This window comes from Calypte anna, chromosome 11 (assembly GCF_003957555.1).
Source record: "Calypte anna isolate BGI_N300 chromosome 11, bCalAnn1_v1.p, whole genome shotgun sequence".
In the NCBI taxonomy this organism is placed as follows: domain Eukaryota; kingdom Metazoa; phylum Chordata; class Aves; order Apodiformes; family Trochilidae; genus Calypte; species Calypte anna.
Window position 1 is genome coordinate 19,935,841 of NC_044257.1, and position 23,494 is coordinate 19,959,334.

The window sequence follows — 23,494 nt, forward strand, 5'->3', positions numbered from 1 at the left end:
TAGACACCTTTAACAACTTTCCATCTGTGGACTCCAGGGAGGGACTGGGGCTCAGCCAGCAAACTGAGGAGATCAGCCCATGGTTTAGTGCAGGGCATGGAGTGGAGTTCGGTGTTGTGAATCGGCCTTGATACCATAGGCTTATTTTACACAAAGGAACTTCAGGCTTTGACATTTTAGTGACGTTGGCAGCACAGTGGGGTCCTGTGGTTTTGGTTTGGGTTTGGATTTTTTTCACACTTTACATCCCTGTACAGAGGCTGTAACCAGGCAGGACTGGAGTACCAGGCATGTGGGGAAGGGGACATCGTAACACCAGCTTGGGCATGGCCAAGTCCACCAGGAGAAATTCAGTAGCGCCAGAGCTCCTCCAATCCCTTCCTCCCTTTGGCAGTGCCGTAAGCTATTTGCAAAACCTGTTTTACTTCTCTAGGAAATTATTTTGTGTCTGTGTAACTGCACACTTAGAGGTGAGGTCTGGCAGGGAAGGTGGTTTGAAACGGGGATTGTGTTCCTTACTGTGATCCAGTACCTTTTGAGATGCCTCTCATGTCAGCGGATGGGAGGGCCTTTGAGAAGGAAGCAGATCACCTGCATCTCTGATGGCATCTTCTGAGACAAGGAGTGGATACTGATGGGTTCACAAAGAGAATAAAAGAGGAAGAGCATGGGGGGACTGGTCTAAGAATGCTACAGTGCCTTGTTAATCGGCAGCCGATCCATCATATTAAATATCCAGCTGTCATATATTACGTTTCAAGTGAAAATGAATAACTCCCATTAAGGGCGAAATGGGTTTGAAGTCGATTCGAGACAGATTAAAGTACTGTTATGAATGTGTGTTCGGGGAGGAGGAGACGGGGGCTGTGTATAATATACTTGTCCTTACAGTTTTTAAATAATAGATGTCCCACAAATTTATGTACTGCAGGCTGCCAGGGTTTGGGGGGAGGGGGAAAGGTCAGAGATGTGCTTCTTGGAGTGCCTCAACTTGCAGAGTGTTTTGCTGTTGACTTCTGAACTCATTTGGCTTTTCCTGTGTTGCTAAAACCAAATTACCTCCTCAGCTCATTGGGATATGTAAATGTCTAGGTCCTGTCCCGTTGCTGGCTGTAGGCTGTGTCTCTGCCCTCATGGCTTTGGTGGGATCAAAGCACCCTCTGCTACTCTCCCTGGGGCACAGGGGCTGAGCTGTCCAGTGTGGCTTGGCAGAGGGCAAGGCATTGGGTTGATGGCCACAGCTTCCAGCATTTCCAAGGCAAACGTATTGCAGAGCACTGACATGCAGAACATCTTCAGTGAGCTGGGAGTGTGAGTTCTTTGTGTGAGCTTTGTTGAGTTGGCCCAACTGTACATGGAGATGATACATCAGCCTTTGTATCTGGCCAAGTGCTTGTGTGATTGTGTGTCTGATGTAAACACAGGACAAGACTCTCTTGCACCTAGCAGGCTGGGCACAGCCCACAGAAATAGCTGAGATTTATTGGCCTGTGACTACAAATGGCACCATTTTCTTACCATGGAAGATAATCAGGAATGAACTTTTTTTGGCCAGGCGTGCTTTGTAGGATGTAGGTTAGTCCATAGACTCCTTCTCCAAAGCCTTGGTATGTGTTTCAAGCAACAGCAGCAGATTAATTGGAAATACTGCCTTCGTCCAACTAAAGCCTCTTTGGGGTTGTCCTGATATAAATCTATTTCTGTTGCAGCTCCAGCCAGCCAGGCAGAGAAGGAGCTGACAGAGCCTCCAGCATCCTCTAAACGAGTATCGTTTCCCAGCAGCTCTGAGTCACCTCTCTCCTTTAAATGGTCAAAAACTTCAGAGGAGACCAAATCAGAGCAGGTAAGGAAGAACTCAGCTTTTTGTGCATCTACAAGCAGGTGATTTGTTTCATATGTGCCAAAAGCAAAGAATAAAATAGGAGAAGGAGGATGAAAGGCAGTAACTGGTGGTAGGAGAAGGCATCAAATTATTGAAGTCTAGCTGTAAGGAAAGAGGAAAGCAGCAGCTGTAACAATTGTGTGATTCATTTGTCTTGCTCTGCAGATGTATCAGTGTCCATATTGCAAGTACAGTAACACAGACGTGAACCGGCTGCGGGTGCACGCCATGACCCAGCACTCAGTGCAGCCCATGCTCCGCTGCCCACTCTGCCAGGACATGCTGAACAACAAGATCCATCTGCAGCTGCACCTCACCCATCTGCACAGTGTGTCGCCTGACTGTGTCGAGAAGCTCATCATGACGGTAAGTGGCTGCGTACTCAAGCCCATCCACTGCCTCCCAGGCGAAGATGAAGAGGGAAGGGGTGGCCTGACCTGCTGGGCTGACATCACTATGGTGGGCAGATCCTCCATCTCTCAGGGCTCTGCCCATCTAGGTTTTCCCCAACCCTGCATGTTTTGTCTGCAGAGACTAGCTTGTCCACTGTGGAAACTGGCAGTGTTGAAGTGCTGAGTAATTGCCCTGTGAAGAATTAGAATAAATATGATTTCATTTAACTACCAAGGTCATTGCACAGGATCGCATTTTGCACAGGAGCATCTGGGAGATGCAATGGCTGATGTGCTGTGCTGCTCCTGTGCTCCTGTGTTGGTGAGCACTTCCTAGGAAGGACAGCCAGGGTGATTAAGGTAGCATTTCAGGAAATTAGATATCAGGTTTCTGCTTAAAATATGATTTTAAGAACCAATAGAATAGCTTCCTTGGGTGGTCTCATCTCATGGAGAGGAGACAGTCTTATTGTGCTGCCCATGTTCTGCATTCTTTCTGTTAATGAGCATCATTGTTGTGGTTGTATGAGATAGGTTGGATATGTTACTTCTGTGAGGAATTGCTTCATCCAAAATTACAATTCTTTTGTTGTGTAGCAATTCCCTTTTTTCACAGTAACCTGAATAAGCAAGAGATATGCTGCTGTAGGCCCAAGGGAGGTTGAACCTTTCCCAGCAGCTCTGAGTCACCTTTCTCCTTTAAATGGTCAAAAACTGTTGAATACTAGAACTACTGTTTCAGATGCTGGTTTAAGATGCTTTGAAATGCCTGTGTTTAAATTAAAATTTAAGCATAGGAAGTTAAAATTCCCTGAAGTGGGAAGTTAGCCACTGAAGTGTGGAGCAAAAGTTCATGAGATAAAATCAACTGTCTTCCTGTAAGGCTGGAAACTTGTAGCAGCCCCATTTCTCAAGCTGTTTGTCAAAAAACATTGTGCCTATGTGTGGGTTGTGATTGCTACAGCCATAATCTGATGGGCAGCAAAAGCTCCAGGTGGCAGATTGTGGCTTGGCACAGGTATGTGTGCACAGCAGGCTCTCACTTCTCTGTCCTCACTCTTGGCCCCATCGGGCTTCACAGGAGCTGAAGGTGCATCCTGACTCCCAGCAATTTGCCAAGGCTCATGGTGGCCACTGCTGGACCAGTGCTTATGCCTGGCCCTGAGAACCACATGTGCCCCAAGTAGGCACCGCATTGTAGAACCCCTTACAAATCCCACCAGGCTGACAGGTCCCAGCACTCTCTGGATGACAGAATGAAGAGAGACAGGGAAAAAGAGCCCAGAAGGTCACCAGCCCTGTGGGGCCGACCATGGCCACAGGCTCTAGCAGAATGCAGCTCTGCTCTGCTGACCACACATGCACCTTGGCCGAGGACCTGTCCAATCACAAAGACCTCAGTCTCTGCAAGCTGCATCTATACTGATTAAGTGTGCTTAAGTGTGTAAATACCTTCTGAGGACCTGAACAAATTAGCTTCTGACTGAATTGATGGGAGACATTTTGTCCTTAGAAAAGCATTGAGTGGAAGCTGAGCCCCGTTCTTATGCCAGCAAGCGTAACTGGTTTGCTGAGGGCATCGGTGAGGATGGTGTGAGGTGCATGGGTCCCAGCCAGGCTGTTGGCCAAGTTCCCAGCCTGCAACAGAGTGGTTGGGCTGGTCCATCACCTGACCTGGGCATATCTGTGTCCTCCAGGACACCCGCAGACTTGGGACAGCCCACAGAGTATGTAGCCAAAACTTCTGCAGTGCCATGGAGGACAGTCCCCTTTGGCAAGCACATCTGCTATGCAGGGCAGGGCCTCGTCCTTTGCTGCAGGGGCCTCTGGGCTTCTCCCCCTGGAGCTGTGAGGACTGGCTGAGCCAGGAGCTCATCCTCTTGCTTCTGCTTGTTTTTTCCACCTTGCCACTGGACCTGGGCAGCTGTTTCCTTTGGTACCCAGAGATACGGCTTGGGGGGAAGCTTGCCTCTCCTGCACATGGGTCATGAAGGTGTAATCACCTGGCATTAAATGCCAAATATTTTGAGACATCGGTACAGCTTGTGTGGAACATGGCAGGTGAAAGATTCACAGTTTTGATCATTCTAGCTAAGATCCCTGTCAGTCTGGCATGTGGGTTCGGTCTTGGTGCCACTGCAAGGGAATCTCAGCCCAGTAAATGGGAGCCAGATCCCTTTCCACACAGTGCCTTTGCGCTCAGCATTTGGAGGAGGCTCCAGTTAATAATACCTTATCAGACGCCTTTCAGGAACCTGCAGTGTCTAATATGTCTGTTGACATGGTAACGGCTGCTTGCTTGTGCTCGGCATCTCAGAGCTGGCTGTTCCCTGCCCTGTCCTTTTCATATCAGTGCCCAGCCCGGCTGGCTGTTCCCAGGGACACCCAGGTCCTCCCCAGGGGACAGGACAGGGCTGGCGGGGCTGCAGCCATGGGCAGAGGGGACAGGAGCACCTGCCCACCCAGGGTCCAGGAAGCCCTCACAGAGCAGGGGCTCCCACCGTACCCCCTTCTCTTGTGCCTTCCTTTCCAGGGGGCTGGGGAGCGGACACCTCCAGGTTTATTTTCTGCAGCATTTCAGCCGCTGTAAGCGGGTCTAATCGCCATCTTTCCACATAACAGCCTCTTTGCTAATCTCGGGGCTGCACCGCTTTAGCAGAGAGCCCCTTAATGAGGGTGAAGTGCAGTTCGCCGGCACAGTCGATTGACAAGACTGATGGGCTTGAGCCGGGAGAAGGGACGGCTTCCCGAGAGCCTCCGGGAGCGGGGAGCTCTCCTTCCTCCCACAGCCGGCTGTATCCTTCTGCACATTCCTCTCCCATCACTTCTGTTGTCAGTTTTCTCCTCCTCGGTTTGGGATGTCTTCCCAGTGTTTCTGCCGTCTTGCCATCATTTTCTTTTCTCTCTTGCTCTAAGAGAAATTCTTGCCTGTCCCTGCCAGCCTTGCTTCTCCATCCTGCTATCTTAATGTTTCTTCCCTCTTTCCTATTGTATTTTCTTACTGCTTTCTCCCTTCTGCTGTCATTCAATTTTTCTCTCTCCCTCCTCCCACTCCCTCTCACTCCCCCCTTTCCCTCTCACTCTGTGTCTCATTCTCCATCTCGGATGAAGGTAATGAAAATAATCGGGCTTCATTAATTCTGAGCCCTGTGAGATGATAGCCATTTGGAGCCATGTTTGCCAATTAGATGGTCTAAATTAGAAGTGACCTTGGTATACTGCCATCGCTTTGCCTCTCTGAGTCTAATGAAGCTTTTCACTCCAGCACCCTCTCTCTCTCTTTGTAATGGAAATTACCTCCTTTGTCTGGTTGGGAACCTTGCATTGCATGTGTATTTCCCTCTGGTTGCATGGACATGGGGAGAGTGATGTATCTCCTCAGAGTCCTTCTAGAGGTTTTCCTTTCGAAGCCACATGATATCAGCATTTTGGAGGCAGTTGCAGAGGACCCACATAGACTGTCCACATGTTTGGTCACTCTGTCCAGAGGAAAGTCAGAGCAGGCAGCTCTGGGGCGTGCAGGGAGCTGGCTGCTCACGCCAACCAAGATTAATTTTTGAGACGTGCCAGGAATACGCTTGTGTCACTCTGCCGGGGCCAGCATGGGGGGGTGCTGCAGCTCTCAGCTCCCACCCGTGCTGATCAGCGGCTCTGCAGTTTATCATTGTAAAAACAGTGGAGATCTGCTAGTGGCAGGAGCCACAGTTGTCACTGCTGTGGGTGTCACCAATGAGGAGTGGACCCACAGGTTGCTCTCCAGGCTGGTGACAGGTCTGTAGGTGTCACGATGTGTGTGGTCTGCTGCATGTGGGACATGTCAGGAGACATGGCATGCCACCCCTTGGGTGCTTTGGAACTGTCACTTACTGGATCACATTGTCTGCAGAAATGGCCATTGAACTGAAGTGCCCACATATGATGGTGGATCGCATCATCATGAAGAAATTTTATCTGCTTTAGGCATTCTGAATTTCATCCAAAAGAGAGGGTCCTTGGAAGCAGAGAGGCTTGTCCCAGCAACTTTCCACCTTCCAAGACAGATAACTGGGTTCTCTGTGGTCTGCTCTACAGGGAAGTTCTGCCAGCATGTATGGACCACAGAGGAGATGTTTTGAAGTGGGGTGCAGGAGGCTCTACTATGGGGTCAACTTCCCCCTCCATTGCTCTTGACCCGAGCAGGTTCCTCACCACACCAAGTGGACAGGGATGGGGATGGGGACAGTGTGATGGGAGCAAAGGGTGCAGCCTGGGTGCCTACCCAGCATTAGGGTTTTCCAGGTGTTCATGAAGACACTGACTCAAGTCATGGCAGTACCATGACTGAACAGAACCTGATCTACCTATTGGCATCCAGACTCTGGGCTGTCAGAGGGGGTAGGGGTGAGCTGCCAATCCCTTCCCACCTCACACATTCCTTGGGGCAGAAAAGTCCAGGATGAGACAGGTCAAGGGGATCATTTACCATGTGTATGGTAACATTGCTCTGGGGAGCAGCCTAGAGGAGACCTTGGACCTGGGAGGAGTAGGGGGGTCAGCTACTCGCAGGCTGCGGATCTGCTGTGACAGAGGGTTTTCCAAGCTGAAAGGCTTTGCTGGTGGCTTGTGGGCCAGATGGCAGCTGCAGCTGTGAAGGAGATGCAGTTTAATGTTAGAGCAAAACAAGAATGTGCAGAAGAAGGAAAGGAAGAAGACAAATTGCACTTGTCAGACTTAGATCTCTAGGGCTGTTATTTTACTGATGGTTCACACTGACTGACTTGTTGCCATTGTGAAAGCAGTTGGTGTTGGACAGACATTGCAGAGGGAGGGAGAGGTCTGAGTGGAGCTGAGGGTGGTCACCAGGATCACATGCCAGGTGTTTCCTGCTCAGGTGAGAGGGAGGGTGGAGAGCATGTAAGGACCTCAGGTGCTAACACAGCTGGTGCGTGAGATGACCACTTCCCTCCGTATCACCAGAACAATCAATGCCATCTAAACACATCCCAAGCACACAGTGCTCTACTGTAAAAAGTGCTCCTTGTTTATCTGTTGAGTGGCTGTGGCTTACTAAACCTTCCTGCCCCCTTGGCACTCCCACTATTTGTTTATATTAACAGCACTGTTTGTTTATATTAGCAGCTGCCTGTGAGGCGTTTTCTGAAGGCAGAAGGAGATGGCACATCCTTGGGTGGGTTTGCAGTGTAAAGGGACAATTAGTTCAAAATGGGCATTTTGGGATTCGGTGTCAATGTGCATGGTTTGGCATCTGCAGCCTGTTTGCACTATTTTTATCTTTGCTGCCTGCTCAGGGATGGTCCATGGGCATGAAGAGACCTCCTGCCCTGGAAAATGGCTTAGGAAATGGGCAGCACTTTCAGGAGAAATCCAAATGGTGCTGAACAGGGAGAGGACTACAGCAGGTCCAGTTGCTGAAGCAAAACCAGTGCCTTATTTTCAAGGTTTTGCTTCCCAGGGCCATCCCTGCCTGACTGTGGGGACTGCCTGCTGTTGCCCTACATCCATATCCAGAATTTCGAGTTTCCTGCACTTTTCTCCAAGCTTTTTTCTGTTTGCGTTTTTGAGATTTTTTGCCTCTAGCACTTTAATGTACCACAGCCTTGTTTTATGTCCCTCTCTTTTTTTTTTTTTTTCCTTTTTTATTGTGGAGGGGGGAGTGAGAACTGTGGCTGTGGAGATGCAGGTAGATAAAGGTAATTACTTAAACACATATAGGGCAGGACTTCTTGGTTTGGAGACCCAGATTAAGATGCAGAGGAGCATGTGAGGTTGATGATTATATTTCGGGGAGAGTTAATTGACGGAAGGTGAAGGCAGACAAAGAACCGCTGCTTACTGCCTTCTTGAATCCCAATCAGGAATTATGATTAAAGACGCGGCGAGACAACAGAGGCCTGATGAATTGGTGTCTTTTTTTTTTTCTTTTTTGCCGTCATTCACACTTGATTGACTTCAACCTTTCAAGTGCAAAAGTCTCTCTTTTCCATTATTATTCATAGCCATCTGAGTTTTTCTAATTAAAGTGTATGAAAACAATTACTGATCCGTCGTACTGAGTGTGGTAGTGGGGATGGCTGCCTTACTGTAATGCGTATGAAAAACCCACAGTTTTCTATAATGATGTGCAGCTGAGGTGTTAGATAATTTCATTCTTTTTCTACTCTGTTGGGGTTTTTTCTTAATTTCTCGTGATTTATTTTTCATAATTCCTAAAGATACTAGGAAAGCGCTCTCCCTGCTGACAGAGCAGAGGTGGATGGCTCCTTCTTGCCTTCCCTCCTTGGCATCCCTGCTTGTCCCTCTCCTCCCAGCCTGGCTACTGGGAATTCACCAGAGACCTTTCACATCTCTCAACCCACTACCCACTGCCATCAGGTGCTCCTGCTTAGAGTAAAAGGTGGAATGAATTTTGTGTGTTCAGCTTCCCTCCCGGTGTTTGATCAGTGTCAGCTGCCTGTCCTGCAGACCCCTTTGTGCTGCCTAGCCCAGCAAGGGGAAGCAGCTCAGCATCCCCCCCCCCCCCAGGTGTGCAGCCCCTCCTGTGCAAACATTTGAGGATTTTCATGGACTGTTTTTTGTTTCCGAAGCCAAGATCAAGTCTGTGTTTGCTGGAATTTGACATGCGTGTGGATTAGGATTTCACATCCCACACATAGGTTTACCTTCATCTTCACCACAGATTCGCTAAGATCTCCTGCAGTTAAGTCAGAGCCTTGCAGTCCTGGACTTTGCAGAAAGCAAGGTACATTGCATGCAGATAACAGCCTCACTTCTGAAATACAAGGTTCAAATGCCTTCTTAGTGCTAGACAAAAGAGTGCAGAGGTTTGCTTTATTAGGAAATGCTCCTGTCTAGGACTCTATCTGAGTACCGCAGGCATTGAGCCGGTATTGGTTTCTGTTCCCTGAAGTACCATGCCCTGGTGAACCTGAGATGCTTCCTGAGCATCAGTGAGGTGAGGCACCTAGAGGTGTCTTTGCTTGCCCCAGGCACCCAGCCAGTGCTGGCAGGATAGGCTGGGGCACGGCACAGATGGTGACAGTGGCAGTGGTCTGTTCTCCCAGTCACTCTGGGGGAAAGGGCTGTGGAGCAGCTTTTCAGGTGGGGTGAGATACTGGCTCTGGACACTCAGAAGTGTCTTCACTGTCCTGCGTCTGATTCCAGCCAGATGGGCACTGCTAGCCAGGTCATTTGGATGTTCTGTGTGTGACCAGATACACCCAAAGAACCATTTTTCCAGCAGCAGATGACCACATGCATGTGACTCTTTGAAAGAGCTTCTCTAGTTGAAGCATGCAAACTCTTCAGATCTCTAAAAGCATTGGTGTGCAAGATCTGGTTATGATGGGGCAAGTTCCAAACAAACACTTGCAGAGAAGGGAAGGTAACATGTCATTCAGAGAAAGGAAAGGGTTACCAAAAGCTTTTCAATTCACAGACAATTTGCTGTCTTTGTAGTCTTTTCTTATTCTTTCCTTCCTTTGTCACCTCTCTCCTTATTTGTACTTTTCTTTCTCATGCCCCTCCTTTTCCTGCATCAATACACTTTGAAAACAGTGCTGCAATGCTCTCTAGTTCAAGATTACAGTGTACTTTACGAGGTATGATTTAATTAGGGGCCTTATTATGTTTTCAGCAGCTTAAGGTGGGCCTTTCAACTTATCTACCTAATTGGTTGCACAAGAAGTTTCACAGCCCATGACAAAACATTGTCAGTGATCAAAGTCTGAATTCTACATAAAGGAAAAAATATTAATAATAAGATTATTCTTCAAGTGTGCACTGCTAATTATGTCCAGAATGTAACTGTAGAAACACTTTTGACTGATGTGAGCTTTGTCTAATAAACATGAGTCTTCAGTGAGCTATGAGAAATGATGCCTCTGACTTTACAGTGCTGGTGTCTTATTTTGCCACTGACAATTTAAAAAATATTTTCCTGTGTTTTTCTTCTCCCCACACCCTTCCCTCCCTATCTCCAGGTGACAACACCTGAGGTAATGATGCCCAGCAGCATGTTTCTCCCAGCAGCCACTCCAGAGAAGGATGGGAACTCTGCCACAGAGGAGCTGGTGAAGCAGCCTGGTGAGTGTGGGTTAATGAGGTCCACAGGTTCCACCATGTCCCCTTCTCTCATCACCTGGTCATGGACTGTGTCAGTGATATCTCCACATGTATAAACTCCATGTGCCTATCTGTCCCCTGAGAACCACAGTTGGAAGGTGCCCAGCAGAGCCATCTCCCTTCATCTGAGCCACAAACAGGCTGGTGTCCCCACGGCAAAGCAGAGAAAGCTGGCTGAGACCTGAGGAGAACAGCTCACCTCCATATCAGTTCATGTGGAAAGGTGTTGAATCCTTGCAAAGGAGACCAGATGTGATCAGAGGAAAGGCTGAGGGGATCAGTAGGGAAAGGCTTAAAGTTGCAGATACTGGCACTTGGCTGTACTGCCACTTCTGCTGCATGTGCTCTGCTGCTATCATAGCTCAGGTACACAGGTTAGGCACAGAGCTCTGACCTGCTGATTTGAGCTTACACAGCCTAGATCTCCTCAGCCTTTTTCATTACCATGCTCAGTTATGGAGGAATGGCTTTCAATCAATGGCAGTTTAGTCCTGGCTTTGTAGGGTGATGTGAGAGCATCCCAAGAGCATTGTTCTGCACAGGCAGACGGGTGTGATCTCGAACTTGGCAGGGAAGCGGTGCTGGTCTTCTTTCTGTGCCTGAAGGTCCATAGGGAATTTGAGAATAAAGACAGCCATTGCCATTCAGGCAGGTGGCCCCAGGGCTGTGATGCTGGTGGGCAGCACTGGCACAGCCAGGGTAGCTAGTGCTGCCCTGGGCAATGGGATGCCTTTTTTGGCCTCTGCCTATATCATGCTGCCCTTTCCAGCAGGACTGGGCTCTTAGACCCCGGAAAAGTGGAAGTGCACTGAGTGCTTGTTCCTTCTCCCCCTCATCCTTCCTCAAACAGCATCCTTGGAGCTTTTGCCAGCAGGACCTGAATTTTATTCCTGTTGTTTCTAGCTTTGTTAGGACTTAGACTCAAATACTGTGTTCAGTTTAATAAACCTTCTAATTGGAAAAGAGTTGTGGCATCAAAGAAAAACAGCAAAGAGAGATAGGTGGCTGAATGACCTTAACTTAAAAGGAAGAATTAAAAGTGATAAATGCGGTAAAGGAACGCGTATGTGTATGAAAAAATTCTGCATATTCAAAGTGGGCAAGAAAGTAAATTGTGTGGGTTTATGCAATGGGCCATGATGAGGGTAATGGTCTAGTATTAAGATAAATGAATGAAACTACAGGAGAAATGTAAGAAATGGCTATCATCTTGCAGAGAAAAAAAAGATATATGTTAGGGGCAGAAAGAGGGTGTTGAACAGCCCTTGTGTGCTGGTGTAATTTTTGGGTTTGCTCTGATTTGTTTTCACAGAGATCTCTGAGGATTCAGGCAAGAGTCTTTTACCATCAGAAAGTGCAGAGCACAGCGGAGATCCCAAGCCCGTTCCATCTGACCAGAGCTCTGCCAGGGAGGACTCAGGCTTCCTCTGCTGGAAGAAGGGCTGCAACCAGGTGTTCAAGAGCTCAGCAGCCCTGCAGACACACTTCAACGAGGTTCATGCGAAGCGGCCTCAACTGCCGGTGTCCGATCGCCACGTCTACAAGTACCGTTGCAACCAGTGCAGCCTGGCCTTCAAAACCATCGAGAAGCTGCAGCTCCATTCCCAGTACCATGTCATCCGGGCAGCCACGATGTGCTGCCTTTGCCAGCGCAGCTTCCGAACTTTCCAGGCCCTGAAGAAGCACCTGGAAACCAGCCATCTGGAGCTTAGCGAGGCCGACATTCAACAGCTCTATGGTGGTCTCTTGGTCAATGGTGACCTCCTCGCTATGGGTGATCCTTCACTTGCAGAAGACCACACTATAATAGTTGAGGAAGATAAGGAGGAGGAGAGTGACTTGGAAGACAAGCAGAGCCCGACAGGTAGCGATTCAGGGTCAGTGCAAGAGGATTCTGGCTCAGAACCAAAAAGGGCTTTACCCTTCCGGAAGGGCCCTAACTTCACTATGGAGAAATTCCTGGATCCGTCTCGCCCTTACAAGTGCACAGTCTGCAAGGAGTCTTTCACACAAAAGAACATTCTCCTGGTTCATTACAATTCAGTTTCTCATCTACATAAGCTGAAAAGAGCCCTCCAAGAGTCTGCTACTGGGCAGCCCGAACCCACCAGCAGCCCTGACAACAAACCTTTTAAGTGCAACACCTGCAACGTGGCCTACAGTCAGAGCTCAACACTGGAGATCCACATGAGGTCCGTCCTGCACCAAACCAAGGCTCGCGCGGCCAAGCTGGAGGCAGCTGGGGGCAGTGGCAGTAGCAATGGGGCTGGCAACAGCAGCAACAGCAGTCTCTCCTTGGGCTCTTCCACACCCAGCCCCATCAGCACTACCAGCAGTAATACCTTTACAACCACCAACACCAGTAATTCGGGCACGACTCCCATTCCCAGCTTGCTCAATCAGGTATCCAGTGACAGCATGGGAATCCCTCCTCTCGGTAACCCTGCAAGCACTACTAACATCTCCTCCTCTTCAGAGCCCAAAGAGGTGAACCGAAAGAAGCTGGCAGACATGATTGCATCCAGGCAGCAGCAGCAGCAGCAGCAGCAGCAGCAAGCTCAAACCTTGGCACAGGCACAGGCCCAAGTCCAGGCCCACCTGCAGCAAGAGCTGCAGCAGCAAGCTGCACTCCTGCAGTCTCAGCTGTTCAACCCAGCCCTTTTGCCACACTTCCCGATGACCACTGAGACCCTTCTGCAGCTACAGCAACAGCAGCATCTTCTGTTTCCTTTCTACATCCCCAGTGCTGAGTTCCAGCTCAACCCAGAGGTCAGTCTGCCTGTCACCAGTGGGGCACTGACATTGACTGGTACAGGTCCAAGTTTGCTGGAGGACCTGAAGGCTCAAGTTCAGCTCCCTCAACAGAGCCATCCACAGCTCTTACAGCAGCAGCAAGGTCAGCTGTCCTTGTCACAACCTCACTCCGTCCTTATACAGCAGAGCCAGCACCCTGAAAAGAAGAATAAATCCCTAGTGAAGGAGAAAGAAAAAGAAACACCACGTGAAAGGGAAGGTGCAGAGAGGGGAGACAATAATGTAGCATCTAAGGAGTCTCTGCCTGATAACTTGAAGCCCAAAGAGAAGAAGGACTTTGTGCCAGGCAGTAGTTCAGAGCCCTCCTTGCTGCCTCCGCGTATCGCCTCTGATGCAAGGGGGAATGCCACCAAAGCCTTGCTGGAAAACTTTGGCTTTGAGCTGGTCATTCAGTATAACGAGAACAAGCAGAAGGTGCAGAAGAAAAATGGGAAGACTGAGCAAGGTGAGAACTTGGAAAAGCTTGAGTGTGATACATGTGGCAAGTTCTTTTCAAACATCCTCATCCTGAAGAGCCATCAGGAGCATGTCCACCAACATTATTTTCCCTTTAAGCAGTTAGAGAGATTTGCCAAACAATACAGAGAACACTATGACAAATTGTACCCTCTGCGGCCTCAGACCCCAGAGCCACCACCGCCACCGCCACCACCTCCACCTCCTCTCCCTCCAGCCCCTCCCCAGCCAGCTTCTACCCCTACCATTCCTACTTCTGCGCCAATTACCTCTCCCACGATCGCACCAGCCCAGCCGTCTGTGCCACTCACCCAGCTCTCCATGCCAATGGAGCTCCCCATCTTTTCACCACTTATGATGCAAACCATGCCACTACAAACATTACCTGCTCAGCTGCCACCCCAGCTTGGTCCTGTAGACCCTCTGCCCGCCGACTTAGCCCAATTGTACCAGCATCAGCTCAACCCTAGCCTTCTCCAGCAGCAGCAGAACAAGAGACCACGGACACGAATCACTGATGACCAGCTCAGAGTCCTTCGGCAGTATTTTGATATTAACAATTCCCCCAGTGAGGAGCAGATCAAAGAGATGGCAGACAAGTCTGGATTGCCCCAGAAAGTGATCAAGCACTGGTTCAGAAACACTCTTTTCAAAGAACGCCAGCGCAACAAGGATTCCCCATACAACTTCAGTAATCCTCCCATTACCAGCCTGGAAGAACTGAAGATAGACTCACGGCCTCCTTCTCCAGAACCTCAAAAGCAGGAGTACTGGGGAAGCAAGCGATCCTCCCGGACACGCTTTACTGACTACCAACTCAGAGTTCTGCAGGACTTCTTTGATGCCAATGCTTATCCAAAGGATGATGAATTCGAGCAGCTTTCTAATTTGCTGAACCTACCAACACGTGTTATAGTGGTGTGGTTTCAGAATGCCCGTCAAAAAGCTAGGAAAAACTATGAGAATCAGGGAGAAGGCAAAGACGGGGAACGACGGGAGCTTACGAATGACAGGTACATTAGAACAAGCAACTTGAACTACCAATGCAAAAAGTGCAGCCTAGTCTTTCAGCGCATTTTTGATCTCATTAAACACCAGAAAAAGCTCTGTTACAAAGATGAGGATGAGGATGGACAGGATGACAGCCAGAATGAAGACTCTATGGATGCAATGGAGCTCTTGACTCCAACCAGTTCCTCCTGCAGCACACCAATGCCCTCACAAGCTTACAGCACACCTACGTCTTCAGCCAATGCAACCTCCTCAGCTTTTCTGCAGCTCACAGCAGAGGCAGACGATTCCTCCACCTATAGTTCTAAAATAGAAGCTACAGATGAGAAACCAAAGCAGTCTGAACCTCCAAGTACACAGCAAAACCAAACCCAAGAGAAGCAAGTGCAACCAAAGCAAGAGTCTCAGCAGCAACAGGACCAAGGAGAACAAAAGACAAATTCAGCACACCAAAAGATTTCACAGTTATCCTCCCCCTCTTCATTGCAACAGCCACCTCCCCCTCCTCAGCCCCCGCAGTGCTCCTTGTCACAGTCAAGCCCGAGTCCATCTCAGCTCTCACATCTCTCCCTCAAACCCATTCACACGTCCACCCCTCAACAGCTGGCAAACCTACCTCCTCAGCTAATCCCATACCAGTGTGACCAGTGTAAACTGGCTTTTCCTTCCTTTGAGCACTGGCAGGAGCATCAGCAGCTTCATTTTCTGAGTGCGCAGAACCAGTTTATCCACCCCCCATTCCTGGACAGAACACTGGATATGCCGTTCATGCTTTTTGATCCCAGTAATCCACTACTCACCAGCCAGCTGCTATCTGGAACGTTACCACAAATTCCAGCAAGCTCAGCCACTTCACCGTCAACTCCAACATCCACAATGAACACATTGAAGAGAAAGCTGGAGGAAAAGGCCAGTGCAAGCCCTGGAGAAAATGACAGTGGGACCGGAGGAGAAGAGCCACAAAGGGATAAGCGTCTAAGGACAACCATTACCCCAGAGCAGCTGGAAATTCTTTATCAGAAATACTTGCTCGACTCCAACCCAACACGGAAAATGCTGGATCACATTGCACATGAAGTGGGCTTGAAGAAACGCGTGGTGCAGGTTTGGTTTCAGAACACCCGTGCACGGGAAAGGAAGGGGCAGTTCAGAGCTGTAGGGCCTGCCCAAGCCCACAGACGGTGTCCGTTCTGCCGAGCTCTCTTTAAAGCAAAGACAGCTCTTGAAGCTCATATCCGGTCCCGTCACTGGCATGAGGCCAAGAGAGCTGGGTACAACTTGACATTGTCTGCAATGCTCTTAGATTGTGATGGGGGACTCCAGATGAAGGGAGACATCTTTGATGGAGCAAGCTTTTCCCACATGCCACCAGCTAGCAGTGATGGACAGAGTGTTCCTCTCTCCCCGGTGAACAAGAGCATGGAACTGTCACCTCGAACTCTGCTGAGTCCATCCTCCATTAAAGTGGAAGGGATAGAAGACTTCGAGAGTCCCTCCATGTCTTCAGTCAATCTGAGCTTTGACCAAACAAAGTTGGACAATGATGACTGCTCTTCTGTCAACACTGCAATCACAGACACTACAACAGGAGACGAAGGGAATGCAGACAATGATAGTGCAACAGGGATTGCAACAGAAACCAAATCAGCATCAGGACCCAGTGAAGGTCTGACAAAAGCTGCCATGATAGCAATATCTGAATATGAAGATCGGCTGTCTTCTGGCCTGGTCAGCCCAGCTCCCAGCTTTTACAGCAAAGAGTATGATAATGAAGGTACTGTGGACTACAGTGAAACATCCAGCCTTGCAGACCCCTGCTCACCCAGCCCTGGTGCAAGTGGTTCAGCCAGCAAGTCTGGAGAGAGCGGGGATCGGCCTGGACAGAAACGCTTTCGCACTCAGATGACTAATCTCCAGCTAAAAGTTCTTAAGTCATGCTTTAATGACTACAGGACACCTACCATGCTGGAGTGTGAGGTCCTGGGCAATGACATTGGACTGCCAAAGAGAGTTGTTCAGGTCTGGTTCCAGAATGCTAGAGCAAAGGAGAAGAAGTCCAAACTCAGCATGGCCAAGCATTTTGGTATAAACCAAACAAGTTATGAGGGACCCAAAACAGAGTGCACTTTGTGTGGCATCAAGTACAGCGCTCGACTGTCTGTACGTGACCATATCTTCTCTCAACAGCATATCTCCAAAGTTAAAGAAACCATTGGAAGCCAGCTGGATAAGGAAAAGGAGTATTTTGACCCAGCTACTGTACGTCAGTTGATGGCTCAGCAGGAGCTGGACCGGATCAAAAAAGCCAACGAGGTTCTCGGTCTGGCAGCTCAACAGCAGGGCATGTTTGAAAATGCCCCCCTGCAAACTCTTAACCTTCCTGCTGCATACCCAGCACTACAGGGCATCCCTCCAGTCTTGCTCCCAGGCCTCAACAGCCCATCCTTACCAGGCTTCACTCCATCCAACACAGGTGGGTAAGGATATTACCACACTGCTCAGAGACACAGCTTAAAGTGGCACAGCTTTAGCATGAGCAGATGTTCCCTTGAGAATGAGTGACAATGGGATACCCAGCCCTTTAGTTGAGAATGTCCACCTGCCAATGAATAAGCAATAGGTATTTTATCTTTAATTTCTGAACTAGAGTTTTCTAGCAAAGTCTGAAACAGAGCAAGATCTAGGCATGCAGAGCCTACTTGTTAGCACAGACTAGAAGTTCTGAAGTACCTTCAAGGAAATGGAAAATAGAGGATTTATCAAACAGAACATAAGAAGGACTCGTGCTGAATGCATTGTTCTTTATACCTTTCCTTTTTCTATTGAATTCAGTTTATGTAATACCATCCCAGGTTTTCAGTAATTCCAAACTCTTTCTAGGGAAAAGTGTGATGTGCCTGGTAGCACTGGTGACAGAAACCTTCTAGTGACTACAAGGCTTTTTTGCATACAGAGCTCTTCCCACAGCTCCTAGAGCTTAAGTAAAATCATTCTTGACTGCAGCTGTAGGATAGGTCATTGTAATTAAACTTTTTTTCAAAAATAACTCCTGTTAGAGGTTCTTCTATTAGGGTCTACTGCCCATTCTCATTTTTTTAATCTAGCCCCAAGGGCTACATGCCCAACCTTTTCCTGCAAAAGAGAAGATCTGTTTTGGAGGCCAGGACAAGTGGATCTCTTTGGTAAATCACATTACCAGCCTATGGCTGATCACTGTGCTGTTTTCTTAGTATCCCAAATTTGTAACAGGATATAAAATTACTTTCTTTGCACTTCAATCCAGTATGTGTTCTGGGGAAATGGGGCTGCATACTGTGAATGCTAAAAGCAATCAGTGACCGCCTAGACAAGACTAAGCTATTTAGAAAGTCAAACAGACTATTTGTGGCCTTTAGATAAAGCTCCAAAGGTCAGGCCATCTCAGCTCAAAGCCTGTCGCAGCAGATAAGGCTGTGCATCCAGGAATGGTATGAATTAGCCGCTGCTCCTGCGCTAGAACCTCTTGGGGACTGCTCAGCTAGGGAACATCAGTTTCAATGGCATCTATCCATAATGTGCCCTTATCTCAGATCTCTAAGGCTGCAGTGTGGAGGCTCCCTTCGCATACTTCATACCCTCACAAATGACTATTGTCTCAATACTGCAGCGGGAGCAGATGCAGGTTTCAGCACAGCTTTGCATCAGCCCTCACTGAACCCTCTGGCTCTGGCCCACCCTTCTTCCAGCCTTCCCGGAGGCTCCTTGGCTGGATTTGGACTCCAGGTCCATTTCAACTCCTACCATTCTATGATTCAACCACACAGCTTTGTCTTCTGCCCTTGGCTCAGGCAGTGGGTGCAGGTGTCCAGCTCAGTGAGTGGGTGCAGTGCTGCAGACACATGAGCTGTTCACACCAAGCTGTAGTGCAGCGAGGTTCTGGAGAGTGCTTTGCCCCCCTTTGCTGTCACCTATTATTCAGACCACAATGATACAAGACAGCTGTTCCTGTGCTGTGTGGTGAGAGGTGTGGATTCCTCCTGGGCTACAGCAGTGGTACAGGGCATGGGGCAGTGCTCAGCTCTCATGATGCAGCTGTGCAGGCAGCAGGCTGGGGCCTGGTGTGCAGAAGCACCACAGGAGATGTACAGCCTCAGATAGAACCATGCCTTCATGGCTGATTCCTAGTTTTGCTTGTACTCAGACCACCTCTGAGCAGTGTTCTTTGAAGCTTGAAGGTCTTAGGCTTTGTTAATGAGAGGTGAGGTTTTGTGGAATGGTTTTGCAGCAGGGGTGGATCCACCTGCAGGAGCATACGGGGCTGCACCAGCAGAGCATTAGAGCTTTGCTTCATTTTTATTTTCCCCAAATGGCAGTGAGGGACTTCTCGAGCAAAATGTTCCCTTTTGGGAGGATGTTCACCAGCTGTGGTGGACATGACTAATGATGTGAGTCCAGGAGCCACACTCCTATTCCCCCAGCTACTCTCAGCTGTGAGAGCAGAGATGGCCACCGGGGCTGTGTTATTGATGGCTCTTCCTGCTGTTGGGAAGATGGGCATTCACATTCCACCATTAATCCATCTCCTTTTGTAAGGATGCCTTATAATGCTCTGAATTCCACCCAAAACGCAATGTTCATGCCCTAGGGGGGGATGTCTGGACTGGACTCAGTAGAGTTAGGTTAATGGTTGGACTTGATGATCTGAAAGGTCTTTTCCAAGCAGAGCAATTCTGTGAATTCTTTCTGAATACCAGATGGAGACTCTGAAATTACTCTGAAGCTGTGCATCCAAAGCCTCTTACCTTGGAAGGAAGGGCTTGCATCGGAGGTTTGTGGATTTGTGAATATAGGACAAAATAACTTAGATTTAGCCTGTTCAGTCCTTTTCAGTTGCCATGAACAAGGCTTTCTGACCTGTGGGGACTTTAACAAGATTGACAGTACGTAGCATTATGCCATTTGGCACAGCATGTTCCCTCTGCTGGAGCCCTTTGGACAAAGGACAGGTTGGTGCCAGTGTAGGAACAGTGCCTGTCCCTGACATCAGCTATTAATCACTGGAGGATTTCAGAGGGGTCAGTAAAACCACAGCTGTGCTCAGCATCCCCGGAGGCTGGAGGTGTCCCTGCGGTGACACTGTGCTCGGTGCTGCCAGGCAGTGTGGCCAAGCCAGATGTAATGCTGGGTCTGAGGAAGCACTCTGGGTGTGGGGAGAGGAGCTGTTTTCCTGAGGAGGTGGGAGCGGTGGATGGGCTCTGCAGCTTGGCAGAGCTGGGGCCACCATGGGCCTCATACAGAGGAGCCAGTGATGCAGGCAGGCTGATGTCACCCATCTTGGTCTGTCTGGCACCCAGCAACTCCTCACCTCTCTCTCTTCCCTCTTGCAGCTTTAACTTCTCCCAAACCCAACCTGATGGGCCTGCCCAGCACAAGCGTCCCTTCGCCCGGCCTCCCCACTTCTGGATTACCAAATAAGCAGCCCCCGGCTGCCCTGAGCTCACCCACCCCGGCACAAGCCACAGCGGCCGTGGCTCCGCAGCAGCCGCCAGCAACCACCCCTCAGCCACAGCCGCAGCAGCCGCCCCCACCGCAGCGCAAGGAGAAGGAGGGCGAGAAGGCAAAAGAGAAGGAGAAGGCAGCCAAGGGAAAGGGGGACCCGCTGCCAGGGCCCAAGAAGGAGAAGGGGGAGGCACCGGCGGGCACGCTGGTAGCCCCACTGCCTACCATGGAGTATGCAGTGGAGCCCGCCCAGCTCCAGGCACTGCAGGCCGCCCTCAGTTCCGACCCTACCACCTTGCTGACGAGCCAGTTCCTCCCCTACTTCGTCCCTGGCTTTTCCCCCTACTACGCCCCGCAGATCCCTGGCGCCCTGCAGAGCGGGTACCTGCAGCCCATGTATGGGATGGAGGGGCTCTTCCCCTACAGCCCTGCGCTGTCGCAGGCACTGCTGGGGCTGTCCCCTGGCTCCCTGCTGCAGCAGTACCAGCAATACCAGCAGAGTCTGCAGGAGGCATTGCAGCAGCAGCAGCAGCGGCAGGCGCAGCAGCAGCAGCAGCAGCAGCAGAAAGTGCAGCAGCCCAAAGGAAGCCAAAACCCCGTCCCTGCAGGGGCTGCCACCCCGGACAAAGACCCTGCCAAAGAACCCCCCAAGCAAGAAGAGCAGAAGAATGCACCCCGCGAGGTGTCCCCCCTCCTGCCCAAACCCCAAGAAGAGCCCGAAGCGGAAGGCAAGGGTGCGGACTCCCTCTGCGACCCCTTCATCGTCCCAAAGGTGCAGTACAAGCTGGTCTGCCGCAAGTGCCAGGCGGGCTTCGGCGACCAGGAGGCGGCCAGCGACCACCTGAAGTCCCTCTGCTTCTTCGGCCAGTCCATGGCGAACCTGCAAGAGATGGTGCTTCACGTGCCCACCGGCAGCGGCCAGGGCAGCGGCTCGTACCAGTGCGTGGCGTGCGAGAGCACGGTGTGTGGGGACGAAGCCCTCAGTCAGCATCTCGAGTCAGCCCCGCACAAACACCGAACAATCACAAGAGCAGCAAGAAACGCCAAAGAGCACCCCAGTCTATTACCTCACTCTGCCTGCCCCCCCGACCCCAGCACCGCATCTACCTCGCAGTCGGCCGCTCACTCAAACGACAGCCCCCCGCCCCCCCAGCCCCCCCCGGCTTCCCCCCACGCCTCCAGAAAGCCCTGGCCCCCGGCAGCTCCCCGCGCCCCACCGGGGAAGCCGCCGCCGCCGCCTTTCCCTCCTCTCTCCTCATCTTCAACGGTTACCTCAAGTTCATGCAGCACCTCAGGGGTTCAGCCCTCGATGCCAACAGACGACTATTCGGAGGAGTCTGACACGGATCTTAGCCAAAAGTCAGATGGACCGGCGAGCCCGGCGGAGGGGCCCCGGGACCCCGGCTGCCCTAAGGACAGTGGTCTAGCTAGCGTAGGAATGGACACCTTCAGATTGTAAGCTTTGAAGATGAACAATGAAAATGAATTTAAATAAATAAAAAAAAGTTAATAACAAACCAATTTCAAAAATAGACTAACTGCAATTCCAAAGCTTCTAACCAAAAAAAGAAAAAAGAAAAAAGAAAAAGCGTGGGTTGTTTTCCCATATAACGATGCCGGTGGGTTTTACATTTCTTTTTTCCTTTCCTTTTAATAAAATAAAACTTTTTAAAAAGAAAAAAAAAATCTGTTACATTTGTCCTTTTGAAGGTACTGTTGGTCTGGGAGACGAGAGCCCGTGCTGCCTCCTTACTGTCTTCGGAGCTTGAGCCCCTTGTATATTGCCCCTTTTCAATAACGCCCCACGTCGATAGCACAGCAGAGGCCGGCATGCACTGTATGGGAAAGCAGCCCACCTTGTTACAGTTTTAAATTTCTTGCTATCTTAGCATTCAGATACCAATGGCTTGCTAAAAGAAAAAAGAAATGTAATGTCTTTTTATTCTCAGGTCAATCGCTCACACTTTGTTCTGTTTTCAGAATCATTGTTTTAGATATATATATATATATATAATTTCTTTTGTTTGTTTTGGGGTTTTTGTTTCATTTTGGTTTTGTTCCAGAAAAGGATTTTTTTCTTTTTTTTTTTCTTTTTATTCTTTTTTGTTAATTTAAAATGGGCAGAAAGTATTCAAGAGAAAAAAACAATGTGAACTGCTTTAGCTTTTCGGGGATTTTAAGGGTAGCTTTTCTGCTGAAGCCAATTTCAAGGGGAAAAGTTAAGCACTCCCACTTTTCAGAAAAAAAAAAAACAAAACAACCCACACAAAGAGTGTTGAGGACTTGGAGCTTAAAAAATAAGTTTTAAAACAACTGACTTTCTGTATTTATGATAGATATGACCATTTTTGGTGTTGAGTAGATTGTTGCATTGGAAATGAACTGAAGCAGTATGGTAGATTTAAAAGAAAAAACCCTTTTGTGTACATTTAGCTTTTGTATGGTCCAGCTGACGGCTTCTCATTTGATGTTGTCTTGTTCATTCCTAGCCAGATAGATTGCAATCCATTGACTCACCTAAGCTTTTCTCCCCTTTGTACCTTTACTTCCCATTCCCCCATCCTGTAATCTTCCACTTATGGTCACTACCTTCATTTCTTAGAGGGTGGTTGCGTAATTATTTTATAAAAACTAAAGAAAGAAGTTCAAAGGGTTTTGGGGGGTCAGTAGGATCCCTTGCAGAATATTTTTTGTTGGGGGTTTGAAACTTTTTAAGGCATATACATACAATTTACCTATGTCTGTTACCCTTGTGCACTTATCTCTTTCTTATTTTCCATTTTTCCTTTTTTTTTTCTCCCCCTCTTCTTTTCCTCATTTTGTAAATGCTTCAAAGACTCTGTTCCTAAACTATAAGCATTTGTTTCTGTTTGTGTAATTAGGCTGCACTCTGTTCCTTCTTTAAAAAAAAAAAAAAAAAAAAAAAAAAGTTTTTGTTACATTTTTTTTCTCTAAAGAAAATTCATGCTTTAAATAAAATCCAAAGACATACCCTTTCACCACTGGTGCAGAATGAGCAAAAAGGATTCTTTTTACTTGAGAATTTGTTTCTGATTTAAACAAACAAGTCTAAGTTTAAATAAAGAATAAAAAAAGTATCCAGGTTGTTATCTGTGCTTCTTCTGCAAGCAGAGAGACAACTCTTAGCGAAAACCCAGCGCACCAAAAGGCAGGTTTCTCTTTCCAAGTTCTCCCGTGCAGGAGCTGCACATGCCTGACGCAGAGCCGGGGTCAGCAGTGCCCGGGGCAGGGGTCCCCTCCATCTCCACGCCCCACTCCTGGGGACACAGAGGCATATCCACCCATCTCACGGCCCGGACTTTGAAAGGAAAACTTTGTG

General features: G+C 49.0%; 1 protein-coding gene across 9 annotated transcripts in view; it reads left to right on the forward strand.

Moving 5' to 3' along the window:
- Positions 1 to 23,250, forward strand: part of ZFHX3 (zinc finger homeobox 3) — a 137,882-nt gene extending 114,632 nt beyond the window's left edge. For all 9 annotated transcript variants that reach the window (XM_030457849.1, XM_030457848.1, XM_030457844.1 and 6 more), the window contains exons 6-10: positions 1,710 to 1,843; positions 2,048 to 2,248; positions 10,254 to 10,356; positions 11,708 to 17,149; positions 20,043 to 23,250. In XM_030457849.1, coding sequence (XP_030313709.1) covers positions 1,710 to 1,843; positions 2,048 to 2,248; positions 10,254 to 10,356; positions 11,708 to 17,149; positions 20,043 to 21,613 — 7,451 coding nt within the window. In that variant the 3' untranslated portion in view covers positions 21,614 to 23,250. The remainder of the gene's footprint in view (positions 1 to 1,709; positions 1,844 to 2,047; positions 2,249 to 10,253; positions 10,357 to 11,707; positions 17,150 to 20,042) is intronic.
- The last annotated feature ends 244 nt before the right edge of the window (positions 23,251 to 23,494 follow it).